The sequence below is a fragment of the Vidua chalybeata genome, chromosome 8 (genome assembly GCF_026979565.1).
Source record: "Vidua chalybeata isolate OUT-0048 chromosome 8, bVidCha1 merged haplotype, whole genome shotgun sequence".
NCBI classification, from domain to species: Eukaryota; Metazoa; Chordata; class Aves; order Passeriformes; family Viduidae; genus Vidua; species Vidua chalybeata.
The window spans coordinates 8,553,085-8,577,238 of NC_071537.1; the positions used below are offsets into that span (position 1 = coordinate 8,553,085).

The following is a 24,154-nucleotide window of genomic DNA, read 5'->3' on the forward strand; positions in this document are numbered from 1 at the left end:
TGGAGGCAGTGGGAACTACAGGCAGTATCTTCTTAAGTCAAAGGTATGATAATGACCTGATGGTCCCAGGGAAACCCACAGGTGTGCAATCCATGTGGAACTCAGGTCTTTGCTGATTTGCTTTTTATTTCAAAATAGAAACTAGGACTTGAGCACATTTAGTCCTTTGGTATGTGAGGTATCTAACTTACATGAACAGGTCCATTTTTTGCACTTCTCCACAGCAGAAATTCGCTCTGTGCAGAACAGTGATTTAGATTTTCCTCATTTTTTTGCCAGTTGTGTAATTTTGAATATGAAAATATTGTTATAGAATAATAGTTAAAACCCTCCCCTATCTACTGGCAGGTTTCACAGTTTTTTCGGTTGTGATTTTACAGGACCAGTTGGAGACAGAAGGATCTCAGCAAGCTGGAGTCAATCCTGATGCTTCAGAAATTCTGCAATTCAAGAGAAGGCAAATGCAGCTTTATCAGAAGTAAACAGAAGCATGACATAACATAAATAGATCTTCATCTTGTCCTGCAAATCCTGTAGCTTTTCCAGTTTTCTGGGAAACACAATGGATGCATTTAAGAATTTTTGTTTTAAGAGGCAAACAAAACATTGCAATTTATAACTGATAATTTTATTTTTTGTGTGGATACTTTGTGATTTATCACTGAATGTATTACAGATTCTGCTATTTATTTAAAGCTGTAAATGAAATTAGTACTAGATGACTGGCAGGCTCAGCTTTGTACCACTGATGGTAGAATATGAAATAATTTGTAATGAATAAATCAGGTGACTCTTATTCCATGTATGTAAACTTTGGATATTTTTGTGTTCCTGGAATATTGGCACCATTGACCTAAGAGAGTACAAAAGCAAGATTCAGGTGGTTTAAGACATGAACAAGTCAAAGGCTAGTGGGAGAAAAGTTATCACTGACTTGCCAAAGGCAGGTCTTTTAGCAGACATCAGGGAATCTGTTCTAGACTATCAGGATGAATTCAGGTCACAATCAGTTCTTCAGTTTTTTTCAAACCTTCCAAAGTAAAAAATCAGAATTACTCTTTGCAGTAGGGGTAGCTATTGACAGATTAGGTAGCTGCTTAGAGAAGGTTGTAAACTCTGGAATTCAAGTGAGAGTGACATTACTGTTTTAAGAAATTGACTCTTCACAAACAAGTCTATTCTTTATATCCTGATTTAATACCAATCCCTTGTTTTTCAAATTTCTGTGCAGAATCATCGGGCAGAATGATTACACAATTCGACAGGTACATCTTATGAGAACTCTCAGATTATCCAATGGCTTTAGACAGATTTTTTAAATAGCATTTAGTACTACTAGCTCTCACTGGTTAAGTACATATAAACCATCGTAGATCTGGAGCATAACATGTAATTATTCTCTAGTCAGGAATAAAGTGGATAATTCTAGTACTGAAAGTTTGTTTGGTTTTTCAATCTGAAATGCATCACTAATGAAATTTGTACTTATTTACCCACAAAAGTGCTTTTAAAAATAATTATCCTGCCTGATTCTCCCTCCTCAGGAAATTCCAAAGGCTGCAATCTTGCAAACTCAGTCACGTGGTGATTCTTATGTGTGTGAAAAATGGTACTGACTTTAAGAGTACGCACCAATAGCTTTGGTGAGTTCAGAAAAAACACACCTTAGACAGAAGCATGAGGGGAAGAGGAAATGTCTGGCAGCAGCTGAGATGGGAGAATCTTCACGGCTTGAAAATCAGATCTAGAAACATGATATCAAGGCCTTTGATTTGTTTGGGGAAGAAATGGAGTAGCTTTACTTTCTGATTTGTTTAGCTACAAAATGTGGGCTTATTTCAAAGCCCACAACAGAAAAACTCTCACTGACATTCTCGCTAACACTCTTAAGGCTATTTTCAAGATGGTGCTGAAGGACGTCCCATGTAGGCCATGAGAAAATATCAGTAATCTTTTTCATCAAAGATGAGGCATTTAGGGAATGAATAAAAACAGTAAAACTCTCAATCTTACCATTTGTCATTCCAAAGCTCTCTCCTAATGACGTGACCTTGATGAAGACTGAATTGCAGCGTTAATCCAACTGGTAAATTTTGTCACCTGGGTATAAACTCCGGGCTTGTTTCTTAACCCACATCCTTCACCCCAGCTCACAAGGCCATATACATAGTAGGAGCCATTTTGTACACAAGTCAGCGGGCCTCCAGAGTCTCCCTGATGAAGGAAAGCACACATGTTCAAAGCATGAAGCAAAATAGTAACCAAAATCAGACTGCTTCTCTCTCATCACAAGACTTTGAAGCTGTAGTGATGTTTTTTTCCTAACAGATGTACCATCAGATGCTGCTTAGCCCCTAAGTGGACTTGCAGTTCTGTGACCAGGTCAAATGATAGCAGAGTTTTTGGATGTAAGTTTTCATTTTTTTCCAGTCTGTGACATAAATCTGACAAGGTCACATGAAATTTCCCAGGCGTGAAAGTACCAGGAATTCAGAGCCTGAGCTCAGAAAGATAAAGATGTGATCCCTGGCATTAATGAAAACAAGCTGTCTCACACATCTCAAAATAGCCTTATTCTGAGTTGCTTGCTCTTTTTTTTTGTTTCATTTCTGATTTCTATTGCAAAATATACTTTACATTGGTAATTTGCACATTAGGAAGTCTTGTTCAAACTGTTTCCTACCTTTCAATGGTATAAGTATGAACTTGTTTCACATTTGTGTTAGCTGTAATGTAAAGAAACATCAATATTGACTCCCTGCAAGCCTTAGCTCTGATAGTGAAAATCAGATTAGAATTGGAATCGAGGTAGAGGCCATAACAAAATTTGGGGAAAAAAAGAGCAAGTTTTCAGGTTATTATGACAAACTGCCTCACAAGTCTCTTGATTCCACAGATCCACCTGTAGGTGACAGTGGCAATATTAGCTCTAAGGATGGATGGCTCAAAGGTACTGCAGAAAAGCTGTTTAAATACACTGATGTGAGAACAGATACATATGCAGCACATTGCCAAATTTCTGCACAGTCTGACTCTTTACACAAAAAATTAGTGCTCAAAAACAGAAAAAGCAACAGACCTGACAGGAATCGATTCCAGGTTTCCGAAGGTTTCCTGCACAAAACATGCTATCATCCAGTTTGTCATCATGTAGTTTGGGTTCATTGCATTTCCTTTGTGAAATCAGCTTGACATTGGCATCTAACAGCTGATGGGATGGGTCACCTATGGGATGTGCACCAAAACAATGAAGTCACTTTCTTCCCATTCCTGTCGTAATTTATATTTTATTCAAAATACAAGCTTGCTTGGCAAAAAGATGGGATGAGGGAAGAGAAGAGGGAATGCATGTGCTAGCCTGGGAAGGAAAGAACTATCTGGCTAAAATGACAAGTTTCCAATGAGGTGGAGCCTGAAGTTTCACTCAGGACAGAGTTGTTGTCTAAATAAGTCAGGTATTCAGAATTTGGTTCCAATCAGCTCTCTCTGTGTAATCCTGCTTTTCCAAGGTGCTGGTTGTCTGCAGCTCCCAGAGGTCCCCATGGGACTTTGAGCTGCTCAGCACTTCTAAGACTGCTACTATTAGATGCTTTAACATGCAAGCTAATGAAACAGATGAAAACTGAAAATCATACAATATTTAAGGGCAATGATTAATTACAGTGAATCTAAAGACATAACTTGACATCTAAAGGCAATAGCCTTAGTTTCAAAGTACTACATCTGTAGATAATTAAAGGTGGTTTATAAGTTTGGTTCTGCTTGAGTTTCAGGAAATATTCCATTTCTGCAGTGATTTCCTGAAATGCTAATAATAGCTCTGCTCAAAGAAGCAGCCGTTTAGTTTGAACACGTACAGGGTACTTGATATTCTTTGTTGGGGGGAAAAACTCATAAAATCCCCCTTACCCTTTTTAAGGGAGACTTTTTATTTGGAACTTTTAAAAAAATGTCCATTAAATTCTGTTGGTGCATTCTGATCAAATGAACACACTTGTCTCTTGTGGACTTCAGTGGGAGTTATATGAAGGGAGAATTCGGTCCCATGTACTGTATCAGGCCGTTTCAGTCACAAAGCACTAGGACACCTACTGCAGCCTCAGTGACACATTTCCCTTCTTCTGCTTTACAGCAACACATCAATCAAAACATGAGACAATGCATTTTTCAGAAAATTGCCATTATCTCTTTTTAAGCATAATAATTTCTCCCCTTAGGATTTACTGTAGGCAAGAAAGGGTTTTGGATGGAGCTAGTTGAACTTGAAAAACTTGGGATGTTTTTTTTTATTTTTCAGTTCATCTGAAGGTTCAGATGCTGCTTCCAAAAAAGCTTTATCTGACCCAATGGGCTGGAAAACCATGTGAAAATTCCTGTCTTTCTTAGTCCTGTCTTGAAACACACAAGCTATACAGTAGCCTCTCTTGATACTGCCTTGCTTCTGTAGCTGGCTTCAGATAAGACCATGACATGGAGAGACGGATGGCAGGCTAAAAAATGCACCAGGCATCTTTTCAGAACTCTGACAGGTTTGGTTGATTTAGCAGTTGCAGATTTCTGCTAATGAGTTATTTGCAGGGCATGGTTTAGCTAACTTTATTTTTTAATTCCATGTCTTGGTTTCACTAGTGTCTAGATCCTCACTTGGGTCTGGCAATTGCTACTGAAAGTAGCAGCCCACCTTGCCACTGGAGTACCCACCAAAATCCAGTTAGCCCACAAGTACCTGTCTCTGTATCACCCCATCCAGAAATAAAGCAGGAGGTCCCAGCAGGAAGGAAGAAGTCAGGGAGACATGCTATTTTCACATACTTTGTTTCCACTGCACAGTAACCATCAACAGGCTGCAGTTTAAGTAGTGCTGGAGAGGAGATAAACAATAAGAAAAAGTATTTGTTAGCTAACTGCTAACTATTGTTAGCAGTTGTTACCATGCCAAGCTGCATAAACCCAGCATTTGCCCCCCTATGCTGGACCTGTTCCTATTGTTTGGCTCCTCCTGAGTAGTGACTTCTGCCTGCCCATCACCATTTACATCCCAGGATTCAAACGGGTCAAGATCACAATTTGGCCTGATTATTTCCAGAGCATAGACTCAATGAGAATTTTGCATTGGCTTTAGTGGGAGAGAAGCACTTCAAACAATAAAGGTTGGAGGTGAGCCACGAGAGTATCAAATAAAGGATTTACCAAGATCATTGTATAGGGCACCACCCCTCTCCTCTCTGTATTTCCCATGTAAAATTATTTGCACTGCATCAAATATTTGCTCATGATCCTCTTTCTTCTTGAGGTTCTGCTTGCCAAGGACTACTTGGATCTTTGTTGTTAGTTTTCTGGGGAAAAAAAAAAAAGTAATTTATATACAGACATTTTATATCAGTGGTGGTGTAAACCTGCACTTTTAGTAACAAGAAGTCAAGATATTTCTGCCTATTGTAAAGCTTGGCCAGAGATTTCCTAAAATCATTATAGGAAGGCTTAGATAGGAAAGCAGTGGTATTGGAAAATGCTTGTGCTCTTAACTTATTGCAATCATGAAATAAAGTGATTTAAAGCTGCATGTACATGATTTTGTTTGCATTTTAGGGCAGAGTAGCAGTGTGCACAGTCTATTACGGTGGCAGTGATGATGAGTGGCAGCTCATATAGCCATGGGAGTAGAGTTGCTTGCCATTGTCTGAGCATATTTAAAATCATATGTGTTGAAATTATTTCCAGTGTGTAATTTACCTGTTTCCTAGGGTGGTGGTTTCCAACTGACTCAGTACAAATGTTGAAGGGAATGTAATAGTCTAAGCTAGCTGACACAGAAAAAAAAAATAAAACTAAGTGCATATTTTGACTGTTTTGAAGAACTTAATTCTGATGTAATAGGTGATGTGATAGGTGATATTGGGATTGCTTATGGCATCCCAATATCTCCTGAGGTTTACATAGAGTTCTTCTTTTACACATCGCAAAATCTTCCTACTTTCCTCCTTTTTTCCTCTCACACAACTTCATTTTGTTTGAGTGGAGCCTAAGTTTGTTATTTCAGTTATTTCCCATTTTCAAGTATATAAATCTTTTTTGCATGCGTTCATTTCTTTTTCTATCCACATATGTTTCCCTTTCAATTTGACTCCTAGCAATCATTTTGATTGCAAATAATTTGGATACCAAGCTGCCTTCACTAACCATCTTGATTTTTATACATTTATCTACCCTAATGGTAGGACATGCACCTACTCAAGGCAGTGTGCAGCAGTAAGAACCCAGCAAGATTTAATTAGCACTCCACCACAGAAATGTTCATTCCCATCTGGAGTCTGTCTCTGCAGAGATGCCATCCAGGGATGTTTTCCAGGTGTAGCCTTGGATCCACCATAGATCTTCTTGAGTGTCCTACGAACTTCTGGTTGTCCACATGTTTGGAATATTTCAGGGGGGTCTGTAGGGGGTTCTGTTGGGGTCTCTTCAGCTGCATTGGCAGAGACAGCAGATGTACAATGCAGAGTTAATATCACGGAGTCACCTGCTGCTCTAGACCACCTACATGCTGCCAAATCACTTGCTTCTAATTCTTTACCTGAGCAGGGTGAAACATCACAGTATTCCCAATCCACTTCATTATTTTTCCTGATGTAGCACCAGGGTTTTTCATCCTCATCAGGATTCCTGAAGGGAACAGTTGAGAGAATCAGCCAGTGGGAATGGGGAAATCTCCATGAAATTAGTGAAATTAGTGAAGGAGCTGAAGATTCTTAGGGGGAAGCTTCATGTTCCCATATGGGAGGTGAACAAAGATAATATTTCATAAGATTGACAAAGAAGATGCCTGAGTGAGGCATACTGCCATATTACTATTCCCATGCCTATTCCCTATCTTAGCCATAAGAAAAATGTGGGACTGGTCCAAAACAAAGAGGGCAGCTTCTGGAAGCCTCATATCAGCATGGTTAGAGAAGGCATCTCTAACATTCTGGTGTTTTATGGGCAGGCAGTGTCTAAAAAGATGTGAGATCTTAACACCATCAGTTTCTTAAATTCGTGAGCAGTTTGTCCTCAAGGATTTCTTTGATACAGACCTCTACAGCTGCTTCTTCAAAATATTACCTGCAGAAGTTGTGTTCACCAATGCCATATGAGTCAGCATCCTCCATAAAAGCATTAAAAGGATGGTCCAAGAGATGGTGGGAATTCCAGTGCAGGCAGGTCCTGCCATTTTCCGCTTGGTTCACTCTACCTCTATATGTAGAGGAGTCCTCTTCATAACAATCATTTGGTCCTGTAGAAAGACAATGCTTATATGAAAATGACTTTTGTGTTGTTCCTTGCTCAAAGTGGTTCCTCTTCCTTCCCTTCCTTCCCTTCCTCTTCCTTCCCTTCCTTCCCTCCCTACATTCATTTTATGGAGGATCAGAAGTACCTGCTGGGACAAGTAATTTTGTAGGAACAAAATTGTACAGAGGCCAGAAATTAGAATAATGTCCCAACATCTAGCTTGATTGACTTCAAATGTCACCCATCAGAAGCAGTCCCCTCAGCCTGAAGAGTCACAGGCAACTGGGCAGGCATCTTCACTACATCAGATTTTGAATGTTTAAGAAAATCCCAACATTTCTTCCCTCTGTGATGTGCAGCCTCTGAGGACCTCTGGACCTCACTTATTATATACCAGTGGGACCTTGCCAAAGCACACTTAGAAAACACCATGATGGGAACTGTTTCAAGTCCCTTTGCCAGCAGTAGCTGCAGAAGTCAGCCTCTTCCTCTGACCCTCTCTCCAAGGTCCCTGGTGCCCTGGTGTAGTCAGGCTCTTGGAGCAGTGACAGGAGATCACCACAGGATGCTACAGGAATCACATCAGCTAGTCTGGCAGCAGGGGGAAGCCAGCCCCTGGCTCCCTGGAGGTTCAGCCCTCCCCCTGAGGGGCTGTGACATACCGATCTCGCAGAATCTCCCTCTGAAAGGTTCAGGGCACTCGCAGGTGAATTTTGATCTGTATCTGTTCCGTTTGCAGGTGCCTCCATTTTTGCAAGGGTTTGGGCTGCACTGTTTGGATGCTGTCAATGTGCAAAACACAGAACAGACTTGTCAATGTGCTGAACACTACACAGCCACTTGCATCCCAATGAAAACTGGGGAGAGCTCCCACTCAGCCTGTTGGCTCTGAGTTCTCATGAAATCTTGTAGAATGGGGGTTTTGCCAGTGACTGAACCACCACCCTGCAAATCAAACTGGCCAGGCCCATGGATGGGAGCTGCAGCATTACTAGGGCAGGATCACCCTCTGCAGTGGGTGATTTCCCACTGCAGACTGGCCATGGTGCTGTCCCCACCACAGTTTGTGCCCAGCTGAATGCTCACCGTGCTGACAGGAGGGTCTCTTGTAGGGAGGCTTGCAGCTGCACTTAAAATAAGGTGGGGTTAATATAATCAGGCAGTCACCAAAGTGGCAGTTCTTCTCCAGACACGTGTCCTCCACTGTGGAAAACACACATAAAGTACATCATCAGCATTTGTGTGTGCACAAGAGCTATGCCCTTGCAGGGATCATGGGAAGATGCCTTCCCTTGACGGTCCAAGGAAGCTTTCATTTGGCAGATGTGGACTTGGGATCTCACTTCTTTTTCATAGCATCTATGGCAAAAAATCTGTGGTACCAATGAGCAACTCCTGACTGCCCACCTTGCAGGGCACAGAGGAGCATTCTCTGCAGTCCTGAAGTTTATTTCACTGGATGCTCTTTAGACAGACTTTGGCCTGGATGAGGTCCTAAGAACTATGGACATGGCTACTCTGGGCTGTCAGAACACTCAGCTCAGCAAACAGCAGGTTTATAAAGTTGCAACAGTAGCATTAACTGCCAAAATAAGGAGTGTAGGTTAGCAAAAGAGCCTTTACCTTTTTCACATGTAGTCCCACTGTATGGCTTGGGGCAGCGACAGCTGAAGTCACTTCCTCTGGCTTCACACATACCACCATTCTTGCAGGGGTTGGAGGAGCATGAGTCTGCAGAGGTAAGGATGAAGGTCTTTCAGCCTCTCAACCTTCATCACCTGCTTTTTCTTCTTGCATTTTGTGGTTGCAGGAGTCTGTCTTCCTGGGCACAGCATCCTGTGTAACAAGTGCTGTGCTTGTGCATCAACTCAGCACTCACAGGAGTGGTACGAGTTGCTGCAGAGTTTATTCCAAGCTGAAGTGGCTCATAGCTTTGGGTCTGGAGATCCTCTACTCCCCTTGCCCTATTACAGAGTTGTAATGGGGCAAGTCCCTTCCTCTGAGCAGAGATAGGCAAGTTGCCTGCCTCTCCTTTTGAGTCCCCTGAGCAATCTCTGGGATCCTTTCCTGTTCTCCCGAAGTTTGGCAAAACAAATAATGAAAAGGAAATAAAACCCCTGCGACTGATAAAAGAAGAAGAAAAAAAAAAAAAAAGAAACCTGCTCTACATTTGGTTACTAGCATAAATACAGAACATATATCCCATGAAAACAGCAATTACATCTTACAGTGTCTATAGACAAATAAGCCTGTGCTTTTTTGTAGTAGCAATCAGAAATGTTCTGCATGATCAGAATCCATCCTGTGAAACCTGGAGATAAAACACAGAATCCTTACAAGAGAAATACAAAGAAGAACACTGCAAACGATTCTCCTAACTCATCCTTTTGATGCAGGCGTTTCGAGAGCAGGCTGGCAGCCAGGACTGCCACACTCATGCTTCAAGCACAGGGCTGGGATTTTACCCCTTCCTTGCCTTCCTGCCCACTCCTGACAGGTACCTTCCATGTAAAAGATGTCACCTAAAGATCTCTCGATCCAGCTAAATTCCTCCGAGAGCTCCTGCTGGAGGCTGGGGTCCTGCTTCGGTTCTGTAGAGTAGTAATAGTTCTCATAGTCATCAGTCTCATCTGCAGGGAGGGGTGAGAAGAGAGTGAAAGAACAAAGGAATTAAAATTGGAAGGAGACAAGTTATGAAAGAAGTTATTCCTGAGACAGACAGTACTTTTCCCTTTCAGCTCATTTGGAATGTCAGTGGGTTTAGTGACCATCTTGAGGACCAAAGACGCTGTTCTGCTCTTCCTTGGCATAGGCAGAGCTCACCTAGTGCTCAGTATGGCCACCCTGAGCACAGCTGGACCCAGTTCTGCCCTCGAGGATGCTCCTGGAGGGCACTGGGGCTCTGGCTGCCCAGTTGGCTCCTCTGGTGACAGCCAGGATGCCCCAGAGGGGATGCAGGCCAGGCTCTCCAGGCAAAAGCATAAGGAGCCCCCTGTGTGGTACCACAGCCAGGGCAGATGATGAGGCTGGTACCAGCACAAAAAGACATTCAGGTTTCTATAAGAAGAAGGGATTTTCTTTGTCCAGCTGCTTTGCTGACCATCACCACTGCTGCTGCAGAATGAGGCAGGGCCCTCCCCAGCACAGGGGCCCCGCTGTGTGCGGGGACACAGAGTCCCATCCCAAGAACAATCGGAGGAACAGAGGGCCCAAGGCACCTGCACAACTTTGTGACTTCTCAGCCACAAAACAGCCTCCAGGCAGTGAGGGCCTGGCACTGCAGACCCGTGCTGAGGAGGCCATCTCTGGCACGAGGCCAACAGGAGCCAGAGGATCCCCAGAGCCCGTGGGGAGCGTGGCTCTGCCAGCCATGCAGGGGGGTGTTTGATTAAAGTGGACTGGCGGCTCCTTGCACAGGTACAGCTCTTGCCAGTGGAAGCCACTCCAGTGTTTCAAAGACAAGCTATGGTAATGAGCAAAGCTAAGCTACGTACAGAGACATTTTAAAAAGCTCTCCCCTAGGGCTGGACCGATGGCCCCATGGATAATGCTCTGCCTTGAACTGATTATCGACTGCATTATCTTAGTTTTCTCTCCTCATTCATTCACTTGCAGCCTTTATCTTTATTCTTTCTTTGCTTCTGAAAAAAAGAAAGAAATTTCACGTTTGTACAATGGGTGTTTTATATTTCATATTAAAATAGAACCATCTTTTTTTCTTCTTTTTTTTTTTTTTCCTACATGCCAACTCTCGTTTCTCACAAAAAAAAAATAGAGGAAAGTTTCACCTCATTTATTGCTATGTCAAGTCAAGACTCCTTTTCCTCAGCTCATTATTTCCACAGGAGCTGAGTCTCGACTATGTGCAAGTGTTGCAGAAGTGTACGCCTTGCTGAGGAACAGAAGGATCTTGCTGAAAGATAAGGACATTGTCTACACTGAAAAAAATTAAAATTAATGTGATGTAGTTAAGGAAGAAAAACAAAAAGGAAGTTTTGCCTGAAATGCAGCCTCCAAGTTCACTTTGTTGGAGAGGAGATTTTGCAAATGACTTGAGGTTGAGGGAACTGTCTGAAGTAGTCTGGTTTTGTATCCCCTGTTTATTTTCAGAATCTTAGAGGGGCATGCTGGCTTTTATTCCACAGATGCTGTCTGAAGGATCGGGTATCCTTTTTTATGGAAAAATATACCTGCTAAAAGTTATGAAGGATGAACAGGGGAGTGACAACTGCGAAAGGCAGACTGCAAACATGCCAGCATGCTTTACAGAGGCTGGTGAGGACTCTTCTGAATCAACAGAGAAAAAATTAGTGCCCTGAATGAGCACAAATAGCTAAGCCATCGTAGAATCATCTACCCTGGTTTTTAAGCCAACTGCTCTGTGCGTGTTGTTAAGTGACACTACTGTCACTTGATTTTTGTTTGGCATGATTTCTCAGCAACAGATTAATCATTTATTAAGCACACTTATGTAATTACTTGACATGTTAGGAATGATTTTTAAGTTCATCTCCTCTGTAAACAAGATGGCCAAGATGTAATTCATGTTTTGCAAGATGTGCTTGTGGTGGCTCTGAGAGGTTTGGGGGCACAATCCCCCATGTGCACTGATGGGGCAGTTTTGGGAGAGGCTATAGCACACCTGAGGCAAGTTGGGCACCCAGCAGCCCTTGAAGAAGGCAGCTTCAGGTAGCCAGGGCTGAGGTAAAGCAGCCAACCCTGAGCAACCCCCTCAAGGGCTGGTAATTACCATCTCAAGAAATTTAATGGCCAAGGCATAGAGTTCAGGGTGAATGTGGAAAGGGCTCAGAAGACATCAGCAAACCCTACTGGGTACCCTGTCCCCCATGTGGATTTGGGAATCAGGAAGCTGAGGTTACTGTCTGGGAGACCAGCCAAGGTGATGTAAGAGTGCACCATATCTGAGAAATGACCAGTGTCCCTGCTTTCCCCATTGCTATCCTTCTTCATGAAACTGAGAAACAGACATAGCTCCTACAGGTCACATGAGTGATGTTTCCCATCTCCCAGCTGTTCCATGTCATCTCCAGCTGCATGAAGCAGTGAAAAACAAAGACCAGAAAACCCGCACTGGGGCATATAATATCAAACTAAGAGATGTCTTCTTATTTATCACTGTTCTGACACTAAATAACTATTTGGCTTCCACATCTCTTATTTAAGAAGTGCTCCCATTCCATTTTTTTAAATTATTCATAACAAGCCATAGGTTTAGTAAAGCAAAAGCAACACTTTTTTTTATCTGAGCACATAATTAAAGCACAAAGTCTGATACACTGGTTGATTTAAACATATTACTAAATCAGAGTGTTCGTTCTTTGTAAGTGCTGGAAAACCTTAACATGCTTAAAAAAGCAGTGATCTGACATTTGTCACTGAAATGTGACTATTACATGAAATTAAATTAGACATCCTGCATGCAAATTTTCAAAGAATAACTTTCCTCTGTGTAGTACAAAAAATCCCCCCATAATTGATAGACAGAGATTGACTTTTAAAGCTTCAAATCAGCTTTGAGGTCTGGGTGATCTTTTAAACTGTGCAAGCTTTCATCTGCAGTTTTTCACATTGCCAAGAGCTGTCAATCAAGCAATGGATTTCTGATCAATATCCCCTTGTTCATTAGCTGACACGGGCTCTCTGTTACGGAGGGAACAGATACCCCAATGCCGACAGTCACACTGTTTTCAAAACCTTCCCTGGATCAAGTGATGACTAATGTTCCAAGTGGGAAAGTGATGCATTAGGATGCCATCGGGTGACCTGAATTGCAAGGTAACTTTGTTGGACTGCAGTTGTCAAGATGAGTGATGAGCAGAGTTAAAGCCTATTGCCAACACACATCAAGAGTGCCAGAAAGTACCCAGCATTTATTCAAGCTCTCTGAACCTCTGGAGACTGACTGAAATCTGGCCTAATTTAAGCAGGATGAGTTTTCCTACCACCCCCCTAAATACTTTTTGTCCCCAGCTCTGAGATTATTGCAGTCTTATTTTTATGAGGCTGTATTTTAAATAATGAGATATTCCACATTTACTTCTGCAGAGATGAGACCTCACAGTATTTCCTCCCTTCCTAGCGGGCTGTGGCTGGGAGTAGCTGCAGCTTCAGAAAGAAGGGAGACCAGCTAACAACAAAGCCAGAAAGCCTTTCAAATAGTTTTGTGGCTGTTACTTAAAAGCAGTTTTGCAGCACTTTTTTCCTCAGAGGGATGGATGTGGGGTGAAGGGGAATCGTGATGGCTGAAGGAGTGGAGGCATTAAGGGGGATGGGGAGTAGGAGATTGTAGGAACCGTGGGGGGACTGATGTAGGACCATACACCATAAGGCAGGGAATGAGCTAAGAAATTGTTAAAGGGATAAGCTACCTTCAAAAAGCAAATCAACCAGTTTGCATAAGGCTGTGTAAACCCTGAATAAAGTGCATGACTGTGGCCAAATATTTGCAGAACCCAAATACTGAGCTCAGACATAAAAATGATTTGGAAATTTGTTTTCTACACACAGGTTGTTAGAACAGCAACACTGATTTGGGCACTGCTGTATGAGTGACAAGATTTCTGGTCTGACCTGAAAGCCCAAATACCACTGGAATGAACAGGAATGCAGATGAATAATGAGTGCATACTAAAATCCACCTTATTATTTTGAAGGAAAAGGAGCAAAATTATTATACTATTTAATTAGATTGCATTATAAACTCAGGTCTAACAGCCACTGAAATCAAGAAAAGAAAGGGCAGGGCTTACCTGCAAAAATACTAAACTTATCAATAAAACCATAATCTTCTACATGGACTACGTAGGCTGTGAAAGGGTATACAAATCCTCACACATCCTACACATCCTCACACAATATTCATCACAGCTTTTCCCTTATCAACATCTGAATGCGACACAGCCTTTAACGATTTTTACTTGCATGGGCTTGTTTCTGAATCTTCTAGCACTTGGTACTAAGCCTTGCAGGGATAAGTTCCACAGTTAGTTGCATACTGCACGGGAAAGTCAGCCTTCATTTATTTGACCTCCAGTTTTGATCCCCAGCTAGGCTCTTTGCTTATCCTTCTGTGAGGTTTGCACCATGACCTATCCTCCAGACCATGGCTCACTGTATCACCCACAAGTCCCCAAAGAAGAAGAAGACAGAGAATGGCAGAAAAGTCCTGGTTTGGGACAGAATTGAGAGTTCCAGGTGTGATCCAGGGGAACCCTGTGATCAGCTGCACGTTGGTACTGCTGCTGTACCTCTGTTTTTGTCTCCAGTGTGTCTGACACGCTCCTGGCTGGGACATGATGCAGCATTGTCTCCTGCATTGACACAGCACATGTGGGGGTCTGAAAGCACTCACCATATTACTTGTCCAAAGTCAAACAGACTTTCTACTTGATCATAGACCATATTTTAAGCACAGCAAGGCTCTCTATGAAGTTAATATAATTCAGCACTGGGCACTAGTGAAGGGTCTTGATGAACCAGGTTGCCAGCCTCTCGGTTTTGTGGCAGGCAGAAGTTGAAATGAAGAAACTGAAATCACTTACCTTCCATCACGTTGGCCCAGAAGGAAAAATGAGAAGCCTGCATGAGATAATAAAGGTCAGCGTCATTTTCTGGATAAAGCAAAAGGCAGCACAGAGCTTTGCTTACAGTACAAAGATTCTGTTTGCCTCTAGTGCTGGACATCCAGATAAGGCTGTTCCTCCCACCCCCACTTTGGAGCTAACTGACCTAGATTTTAAGAGCTCTTTGAAAAGGGTAACAAAATGTCAACAACCCATGGGAGAGGTCTGGCTTTTCCAAACATACTGCCTAAACTGCTGGGCTGGTCTGATTTGGGGCAAACCTGACCTGAATGAGTTGTCTCTTTGCTTATGAGGTGATGGCACACTGGCTATTTGTCCAGCTTCTCTGAGATGCTGACAGAGGCCGTGCTCCAGCTCGCTGCCAAAGCAGAGGCTGGGAGGTGCCCAGGCATGGCAGAGCGGATGTTGGGCAGTGCAGCAGGGCCCAGGACCTTACACTTGGTGCACCCAGTGGGACCTGGACCCCTGAGCTGGAAGGCTGTCAACAGTCTTTGGATGTAGGAGAATATTTCTGGCACTCTCCAGGAGGAAATGCCATGTGTCCCACCTCCAGTGTGGGGCTCCAGCCTTTCCTGTTTGGCTCATGATCAAGGGCAAGCAACAAAAGGGAACAGAAGAAGAAGGAAAACAGCTCTTAGCCTTTGAAGAGTGTGAGTGAGGTTTTTCTGAAAAGAAAGGCACTGACTCTACACCAGGACACGTCCCCAGCGTGACAATTTCCGTTTGCTTTTCCTCTTGCTCTAAATCCCAGCTGAGGACAGGATTACCCACCTGCAGTGAGGACACACATGCTAACAGTGGGTATGAAGGAGATTTGAAGCTGCTATTCTTCATCCCTCACATAATTTTAGGGAATAAAATGTATTTCCAAACAATTTAACACACATAGTAAAGACAGTATACGTACACACGCAATTATTATGCGCACCTATGCATTGCTACAGATACAATTAACTGTAAATATGCGCCCTGTTTAGTCACACATTATATAGAGAAGAAAGACATTCATAGGTAATGCTGGTTGAGACTAAGAACAAATGAATCAGAAGCAATGAATAAGAAAGAGGACAAAATAAAAAGCTCAGAATTCACATTTGTGAATATTGTCTGGAATATATAAATGAGCTTTTGCTTCAGGCACCTTTGCATCCCTCTTGTGTTTGAGCCAGGGAGAACAGAAACTCCAGTTTCCCCTTCCCCACTGACTTTAATGAGAGCAATGTCCCCTGAACCACTCAGCAGAGCCCCTTCCCAGGTGCATTTGAGTGAGCCACACACGTACAGAACTAAATCCTTTGCAGCTGGAAGGACACACATCCTCACACAATTGCCTCTCCTGAATGAGTGCAGAGATGATGGTAAATGAGAAGGCTGTAAAAGCTCTGTCCTTGGTGTATATGTTTCTTGAGTGCAGGTACAGCATTTGTCAGATCCTTTGCCAGACCCCAATGGAGACCACATAAAGCAAAGGTCTAATTGCTCCATTTACAATTAGTGGTAGTGTTCACCCATAAACACAGACCAAAACAAACCCTGCAAGTGTACTCCTCTCTTTTAGAGGAACAGATGAAACAAAGAACAAGGAAGCAGCACTAGGAGCAGGATGATGCAAGAAACATTTAATCTCACTCTCCAGCTCTTAGTGCTGCCCTGTTGTGGTGTTTGCCTTATGGGGTTGGAAGGGGTTTGGCTCTGAGAAGTTTGACTGAGTGAGTTTGCCCCTGCACTGGGGGCAGCCCTTGGCACCCCAGGGAATGCTAGAGGGTTTCAGCCCAGGCTGAGTGAGGTGCACCAGGCTGTTCTATGCCTCAGTTTCCCCAGCTGTAGGGTGGAGATGACAGTCTCACAATGCTCATACCCCAAGGAAATAGGAAAGATGAGAGATGCAGCATTGTACTACACTACTTTATTTCCCAGGTTATCCACCTGCTGCTCTGTCCAAACATGGGTAGGGCTGACCACAGAAAGGCAGGTACCCTAAACTCCCTCTTGCAATAAAGCAGTGCCCTCAACACTGTGCAGGTTTACAGTATCATCCTTCAGCTTGGTGGCTGGTGACTGAGTCCCAGATTTTGATTCCTGCTTTTGGATGAAAGCCTCTGTCTGCTGCCATAGTATAAATATTACTGGGAAGAAAGGCTTCTGGAGCACCCAGCAGAAAGAATCGAGGAGTTAAACACAATCTTTACTGTAAGGCTCCTGTATCTCCTTCCGTGCTGCAGCTCTCCCTCCTCGTGTGCCTGTCACAAGCTGCAGCAGCAGAGCCACAGGGGACATAACCTCAGGCAGAGCTGACTTCTCAGCATGGAGAGTTTTCTCCTCTGTCCTGGGGTCCCCTGGACCACTCACCAGACCACACTGGTTTTGAAGCATTTTCACGCCTGCTAGCCAGCCAGGAGAGGGCCAAATTTCAGCTTTTTGACTCATGGCGTGAAGCTTGCCATGGTGGTGTGCAGCAGAGGAGGAGGAAGAGCTCACCCCTTCCCTCCTGTGTGCTGGAGCTCTCCCCTTCATCCCCTCCAGGAGAGGATGTGGGATGCAGGATGGGGGATGCAGGATGTTAGACATGGATACAGAAGAAGGCTGTCAGGAGGGTGCACAGGGTGGGGGTCCAGGAGGGGGCTGCAGGAGGGAGGCAGGCAGGGGCAGAGAAGGCAGGGCCTCCTGCCTGCAGTGCCGTATTGCTCGTGGCCAGCAGAGGAGGATCTTGTCCTTCCGACGAGGTGCAACACTGAGCCCAAGGAGGAGCAGGATTTGAACAAAAGGAAGGGGGGCGGGAGGAGAAGAAACTAGACCCTGGGCTGGTTTCACCAAACGGTCTCCTTGCTGCAGCTCGACACCGATACTTTGTGTGCTCTCTCAAGAGGGAACAAAATCACTGGGTTCTGTTCATAGCAGCTCTGCAGTGATGAGGGACAGAGCTGGAAGAATTTGCAGAGAGCAATTTTAAATTTTACTACTTCAGGCTCATAAAAAAGAAACCCTACCCCAAAAAAAAAAAAAAAACCCCAAAAAAAAAAAACCAAAAAAAACCAAAAAAAAACCCAAAAAAACCCAAAACCCATCCCCCCCCAAAAAACAAAACAAAACAAACAAACAAACAAACAAACACCCCCAAACAGTAAAAACAAAAAAAAAGCTCGGAGAGACATTTTACATGGGTACAGTGCACTGCTGACTATGGAGCCAACTACCTTTATAGGTCTCCTAGAAAAAAAACTGTGGCATTCAAAATATCCTAATTTCACCTGACCTTTATTGTATTTTGTCACTGTAATGATTAGCACTTCACTAAACTGTCATTCCTCCAAAGAACCTCCAAAATTTTGCTAAATATATTTTGTACTAATTACATTGCACATACATGATACATGCAATTTTTCCATTTCAACTCCTTAAGAAAGAGAGACTAATGAAATGTAATAGATTTCAAACAGGAATGACAGAACCATGAGCTTTCTTTATCTCAGGATGGAATCCTATGGCTCTTTCTTAGACAAAAATGTCCAGTTAATCTCTAGCAATTCTTTCTGAATAAACCCAGAAAGATTTGGCCATAAATTCAAGGGAATTTATTTACGGCTGCAAAGACCATTCTCCAGTTGAACTATTTATTGTGTCTTGGGTACATTGCTACTTCTTATTATAATAAAAATGAATCACTAAAACACCAAAGCATGTGGAGGAGAGGAAAAAGGTGACAACCCAGGGTTTTGCTGTGAATTTACATGTGCGTAAAACAGACTTCCAGAGAAAACAGTGCAATCACTCAAGCTTGCATGGCAGACTAGCAAAAGGGACAAAAATTAGGTCTACACATACACAGACACTGCAACAAAGCACTTCAGGAATTCCAGTATTAAACTGCATTGGTAGGAATTGGCTTATTCACTTAATTGCATTAAGTCCTGCAATTTCTCCTGCAACTTGTCACGAAGTGGGCTCTGTGGCAGAAAAACAAAGATTATGCTTTCATTTGTTCATCTGTGCAGTCACAGCTTTGCAGCCAAGAAGGAGGTGGGATGGGGTTGAACTGGAGGATGAAGATAGATATTTGATCAACTTCCATCCACAAGTGACACAAGCCATGAAGGAGCCACGAGGGCAGACACAGCTACTGCCTTCTCGTAGTGAACCCCTTGATCCTGCTGACAGCTCTCAGTAGGAACCTTTGTCTGGGCTGCTTGCCAAAGGAGGAGGGAATCGACAGTTCTGATGCTCTTACAATCGGCCAGATTTTTGCCTGCAACCATCTTGGGTAGTGACAGTCTTTGAACTTCAAGGGAAAGTGGCTTTTCCAGCAATGACATTGTATTTCTCAGCCAAGGCCATGGTTGCAGTATAATGAAAGCAGGGCATATTATCATCTGGAGTACACATGCAACACATGTTGTGTTTTTAGCCTGGGAAACTATTCTCTGAAAGGATTCCACCAAAACCTCTTCACTTCTTCACTTCTCTGCTAACAAGGCATCTCCTGCCTCCACACTAAACTGCAATTTGTGCATCAGAGTAAATGGTGTGTTCCTTATCAACCAGTCCCAGAGTACCCAGAGAAGTTCACACTTAAAATCTTTATTTTGCTGATTATTTAGTGGTGAACCTTTCCCATGGTAGCTCCTGATACAAAACCCGCAGGGATCCAAAAAAAAGCAAGATCTTTCAGAGGTGCTGCTGAAACCAGCTTGGTCCTCTGCTCAGGAGTTACCTGCTCCTGTTTTCCAAGAGATCAAAGTTTCCAAATTAATCTTTGCTCTGTAAGACGTAGCCTGGTAGCAGCTGGATGTTTTCAAAGCTCACTGGTGATCGAAGTGCACTCGTGCTCCCAGGTGAAAAATGGGGTCAGCTTTGGATGCCACGGCGCGGGAGGCTACAAAATGTGTTTCAGGGGGCTGCAGGAGCCAGCTAGTCACACTAACACGAGTGCCTGTGCTATCAAACACTCCTGCAGCCAGTACTGGGAATGCAGGTTATACTGCTAGACTTAAAGCTTATGCAAAGTCATTAAGTCCCTTTAGTTACACGGGATATCAACCTGCATGCTGCAGGGCATAAGCTGATTGCCTTCGGGGGTCAGCGAGGAACGCTTCCCTCTCTGAGAGCGCGGTGCAAAATTAGCTGGGGGCGCTCCCAGGGCTTTGTTGCTTTCCTGCCGCATCAGGCAAATTTAGGTGAGCACTGCAGAAGGGCATTACACCTGATGGGCCACAAATCCAGGAGGGCTTGGCAGCATTCGCTTCTCTTCACGGTGATCGACACAGCGCAGCGTGAAGCCCTGTGTGCGCGGTGCAGCCCTGCGGTGAGGGTGAGGGAAGCAGCAGTGGGAGTTTACAACAGGAACGGATCCGTTGGGGGTTAGAAAAAGATGTCAGACAGACTTGACTTTGGAACGCCCCGAAATGTTGGTCTCCAAGTGCCTGAGGCAAGGAAAGACCTGCACTGCTGGCAACAGTATCCTGTGTTCTGTGGGCCAAGAGGGAGATAGGCCCTTATGATAACGGTTTCTTTTTTGCAATTGTTTGATCTTAATGTGATACTTTTATCCTTCCCTTTCCACTACTAAGTGCACTTGGTTATTGGATTGAGCACGGCTCATGATTTCAAAACACTTTCCATCACAACTAAGTGGACATCAATTTTTTTAAGTTCCAAAATATTCAGTGAAGAGACACCTCTGCTACTCTGATCCTTGCAAGTCTTCCTCCCCACTGCCAGGGACGGTGAGTTTGCAGGGATATCTGATACAAGGAAAAGGCCTGATCTAAACACCAGTAGATTTAAAAATTACTTTTTTTTTTTCCTGCAAACATGTGCTGAATCACTTTAGAACACTGTTAAGTGGGAGCTGCAGCCTGGTGTACAGGAAGAGCTGTCACTGGAGTTTTGTGGGATCCTACTTCCCATTGTCCTGTTCCAGATTTCTCTAGCCCAACTCAGCATAACATTTCAGCATGTCATTTAGCTCTCAGTGCATTCCAGAAAAGTTGCTTCAATACATGTCTGGATAACTGAGGATACACAGCTCACTTGCAGCAGAGTTCTTTGGCTTTCTCTTTGACTAATTAAGGAATACTTAACAATACAATATCTTGATGGCAGGCACATTTCTACTGCAGTGTCTTGCTGAGCAGAAGTGCAATGAAAAGCAGGGGTAAAAAAACCCAACCCAAGAAGACCTGCCAGGTCTGAAGACAATCGTTGGTGCAGTTGCATCACATATTCTAAAGTAAAGGACCAAATTCTGTGCTCTCTATGCAGCTTTATGCTTTTTATGGAAATAGTTTGGATTCATGCAGATGGAATCAGCTTCTTTTCAGGTAGTGTGAAAGAACTGAATGAAAATTTTTGTCCTAGGATTCTGCTCCAAACCTGCCAGATCCATGAATGTCCAAGTATTTTCTTGTTCTATTGTGACTGACTCAGCATGAACTACTGCTTAAACCCATGCTTGACTTCTGCTATATTTCACCAATAATATTTGTTAATTATCTTATTACTAATAAAAACTTCTAAAAATAAAAAGAGTTCTAGAAAAGGATGAAAATATGAATTAAGAGTGTTTTCTGTGGTTTCAGCAAAGTTTAGCATCTATTATCTTTTCATTCAATCTATTTCAGTGCAACCTTTTCTTCAGGACAAATCATTAAGACAAAAATATCCTCTCATAACTTGTTTGTCATGCAATGGTCACATCATGGCAACTCATTCCCTCTTTTTTTTTTTTTTTTTCTGGGATCCATGCCAAGTGCTAAGCCAGAAAACCTTGTTATATTAATTATGAAGAAAAAGCATGTTTTATTAAAAACTAGCCTGCTGAATATTCTGTCGTGCTGCTTTTCAGTGACAGCAGAATTGCTTTTGCATTTTAGCAATGTTAATGAATTTTCAGGGCAGGGGGAGATATACTCTACATTTTCCATAGCAATTTTTAAAGCAAAGTCAACTTAGGAATGTCAAAGCATTGACTCAATCTAACACTTAGGACTCTTCAGAAAAAATCTGGACAAAACTTCATGTTGTTTAAGACTGGCCCCACATCTTCCTAACTGAGCGTGAATTAACACTGCCAAATTCATGATGAACTTATTTGTATTAGATGGGGTTCCCATAAAGTCTGTAAAACTGGCATTTAAGCACCCTAGAGCTGGTCCTCTCAGTAAGATGCTACATGCATACTGGACCAAGTGTGGCATGGGTCCTGGTGATACACTAATTATTAATTACTCTATTAAGTTGTGAAAATCACTCATCTCAAATTCCAGACTTCTTAAAAAAATCTATGCCCCATTAAACACCTTCACTATATATTTTTCCCAAAGAATTCAATTTAAACACGTCAACATGTGGATTTTTGCAATGCATTTCAGTAAATGTGAACCTGCACACATAGGAAAAGTCACTAAGAAAGCAGATGCTTTAAAGAACCTCAGATTCCTTCAAGAGAAAATCTACTTGATTGCTTGAAAGAACAAAAGAAATTTTTTTAAAACCGACTTTTAACTTTCCTTTGATTACAAGTCATTCTTCCAGTCTTCTTTAAAGAGGAGATGAATAGATGTAAGAAAGTATATCAAGCTCTGCCAGAGCAGAGCTCTGGTCACCCCTAGCTGTGTGAATATTTTGCCATTAACCTTCCTCCCACGTTAGCGACAACGATAATTCAGTCATTCAAAACATATTCTACCTTTTACAGAAGAGTTTGCAAAACTGCCAAGGCAGGGCCTACCTGACCTGCTTAATCAGACATTTAGTCCCTTCAGAATGAAGACTGGAAATAAGGAAGAAAGTTTTTACGGTGAGGGAGGTGAGTCAGTGGCACAGGTTGCCCAGGGAGATGGTGGATGCCCCATCCATGGAAATACCCAAGGCCAGGCTGGATGGAGCTCTGAGCAACCTGGTCTAGTGGAAGTTGTCCCTGTCCATGGCAAGGGGGTTGGAACAAGATGATCTTTAAGGTTCTTAGAACCCAAAACATTCTATGATTTTAAGATGATTTGCCCATGCTGCAGCCAAGGTTTTGGAGCATTTCTTAGTGCCCAAGGCCAGGAAGAGACCACACTCCCCACCACAGACCACCAGGAATGGTATGGCCACTCAGTGTACCCAGAAGAGCCATTCCTTGACACTGTAGATGTCTGCTTCAAAAAAACCCATGGGGCTTCCCTCTTAGGTTGCATTAACTTGGTCACCTCAGTGGCCTGAAATGCAGATATAGCAGAGCTGGCACACAGAAAGAAAAGGAGAATAAAAACATACTCACGCCCAAACATGTGGTCCCTAGGAGAATAACCACTGGAAGAACCTGAAGCATCAAAGCACTGTTAACCATCATTCTTTTTATCTTGAAATTAGCTTTTTCTTCTTGCCTATGATTTTTAAGACAAGCCACAGTCTTTTGAGGCCAAGCTAATTCAGTGCAAATAATTAACCGTGCTTCAAATATTGTTTAATGTTCAACAGATTGATCAAATAAATACATCCTGTCCAGATAATCACTGCATTGACCAGTGGCAAATGTTGCAAATCAGTAAGTAACAAGGATGGGAACAGTATAAATTAACAATAAAAACAAGCATTTACCATGTATTAGAATTATCTTTCAACTATTATTTTAAATTGGAAAAAAAGTATGAATCATACTTACCTCTCTCTCAGCTGAAAAAACAGTGAGATCTTGTTACGTAATATATGATTTTTAAAAGCCTCAAAGTGTGTTATTTGATTATTTTCTGAATTTCAGACATGAATCAGAGTTCATGTTCTCAAGCTTTTTTCCACTAATGTGAGAACCAGGATTTATTATTTTTTTAAATTAAAAATCTAAATTCTTGAGTAACCTTTATTCTCCTGAGGCTGAAGCATGTGTAACAAAAGGAGCAACTCAGGAAATCAGAGAATTATTGCAAGAATAAACAACCCTCTGTAGCAGAAATGCTGACAAAATTTTACTGATCAGATACTGTTTGTGCTGCATGTTACAAAAACAAATGAAGTGACCATTCTTTCTCCAAGACAGTTTAGAATCTGGAAAGGAAGAAAGTGATAGAAATAGCGTCCACATGTTGAAAAATGAGGAAGAAAACAGTGAAATCACAGGGGCTTCAAAATTTCCCATCCTGAATGTGATTTTGTGGTGAAAAAGACAGGTACTGAAATTTGGATGCCAGAGAACCTTGTTTCTGATGATTCCTTACTCTGGAGCATAAACATTCCTAAAGGAGATTTCATACACCAAAAATGCAGAAAGAATTTTGGTATCCTGACTACGCCACATGTGCATACCT

General features: G+C 42.6%; 2 protein-coding genes across 8 annotated transcripts in view; one reads left to right on the forward strand and one right to left on the reverse strand.

Moving 5' to 3' along the window:
• Nucleotides 1-550, forward strand: part of NRAP (nebulin related anchoring protein) — a 47,737-nt gene extending 47,187 nt beyond the window's left edge. Inside the window, exon 42 of the mRNA XM_053949375.1 lies at nucleotides 381-550. Within this exon, the coding sequence (XP_053805350.1) occupies nucleotides 381-482 (102 nt within the window). The 3' untranslated portion in view covers nucleotides 483-550. The remainder of the gene's footprint in view (nucleotides 1-380) is intronic.
• On the reverse strand, nucleotides 96-23,256 carry HABP2 (hyaluronan binding protein 2). Of its 7 annotated transcripts, XR_008432084.1 has the most exons (15): nucleotides 23,131-23,256; nucleotides 14,829-14,865; nucleotides 9,768-9,896; nucleotides 8,890-8,997; nucleotides 8,353-8,469; nucleotides 7,929-8,048; nucleotides 7,099-7,270; nucleotides 6,572-6,660; nucleotides 6,232-6,463; nucleotides 5,191-5,336; nucleotides 4,727-4,861; nucleotides 3,080-3,225; nucleotides 2,014-2,214; nucleotides 1,665-1,744; nucleotides 860-1,030 (listed from the first exon to the last, which is right to left on the reverse strand). XR_008432084.1 is itself a non-coding variant. In XM_053949376.1 (14 exons), exons 1-13 carry the CDS (start codon nucleotides 23,200-23,202, stop codon nucleotides 2,038-2,040), a joined length of 1,680 nt encoding a protein of 559 aa, XP_053805351.1. In that variant the 5' UTR covers nucleotides 23,203-23,256; the 3' UTR covers nucleotides 96-440; nucleotides 2,014-2,037. The 7 variants fall into 7 exon arrangements, 6 of the variants coding, with proteins under 6 accessions (XP_053805351.1, XP_053805357.1, XP_053805356.1 ...); XM_053949376.1 differs by lacking the exons at nucleotides 860-1,030; nucleotides 1,665-1,744 and adding an exon at nucleotides 96-440; XM_053949381.1 differs by lacking the exons at nucleotides 860-1,030; nucleotides 1,665-1,744 and adding an exon at nucleotides 465-550.
• Nucleotides 23,257-24,154: the final 898 nt, after the last annotated feature.

Coding starts and splice junctions, on each gene's coding strand:
- HABP2 (XM_053949376.1), bottom strand. CDS start 23,202: ATGATGGTTAACAGTGCTTTGATGCTTCAGGTTCTTCCAGTGGTTATT. Junction 6,464..6,571: donor TGATGTTTCACCCTGCTCAG/GTAAAGAATTAG, acceptor CTGCCAATGCAG/CTGAAGAGACCCCAACAGAA. Junction 4,862..5,190: donor TGCCCTATACAATGATCTTG/GTAAATCCTTTA, acceptor TCTCCTCTCCAG/CACTACTTAAACTGCAGCCT.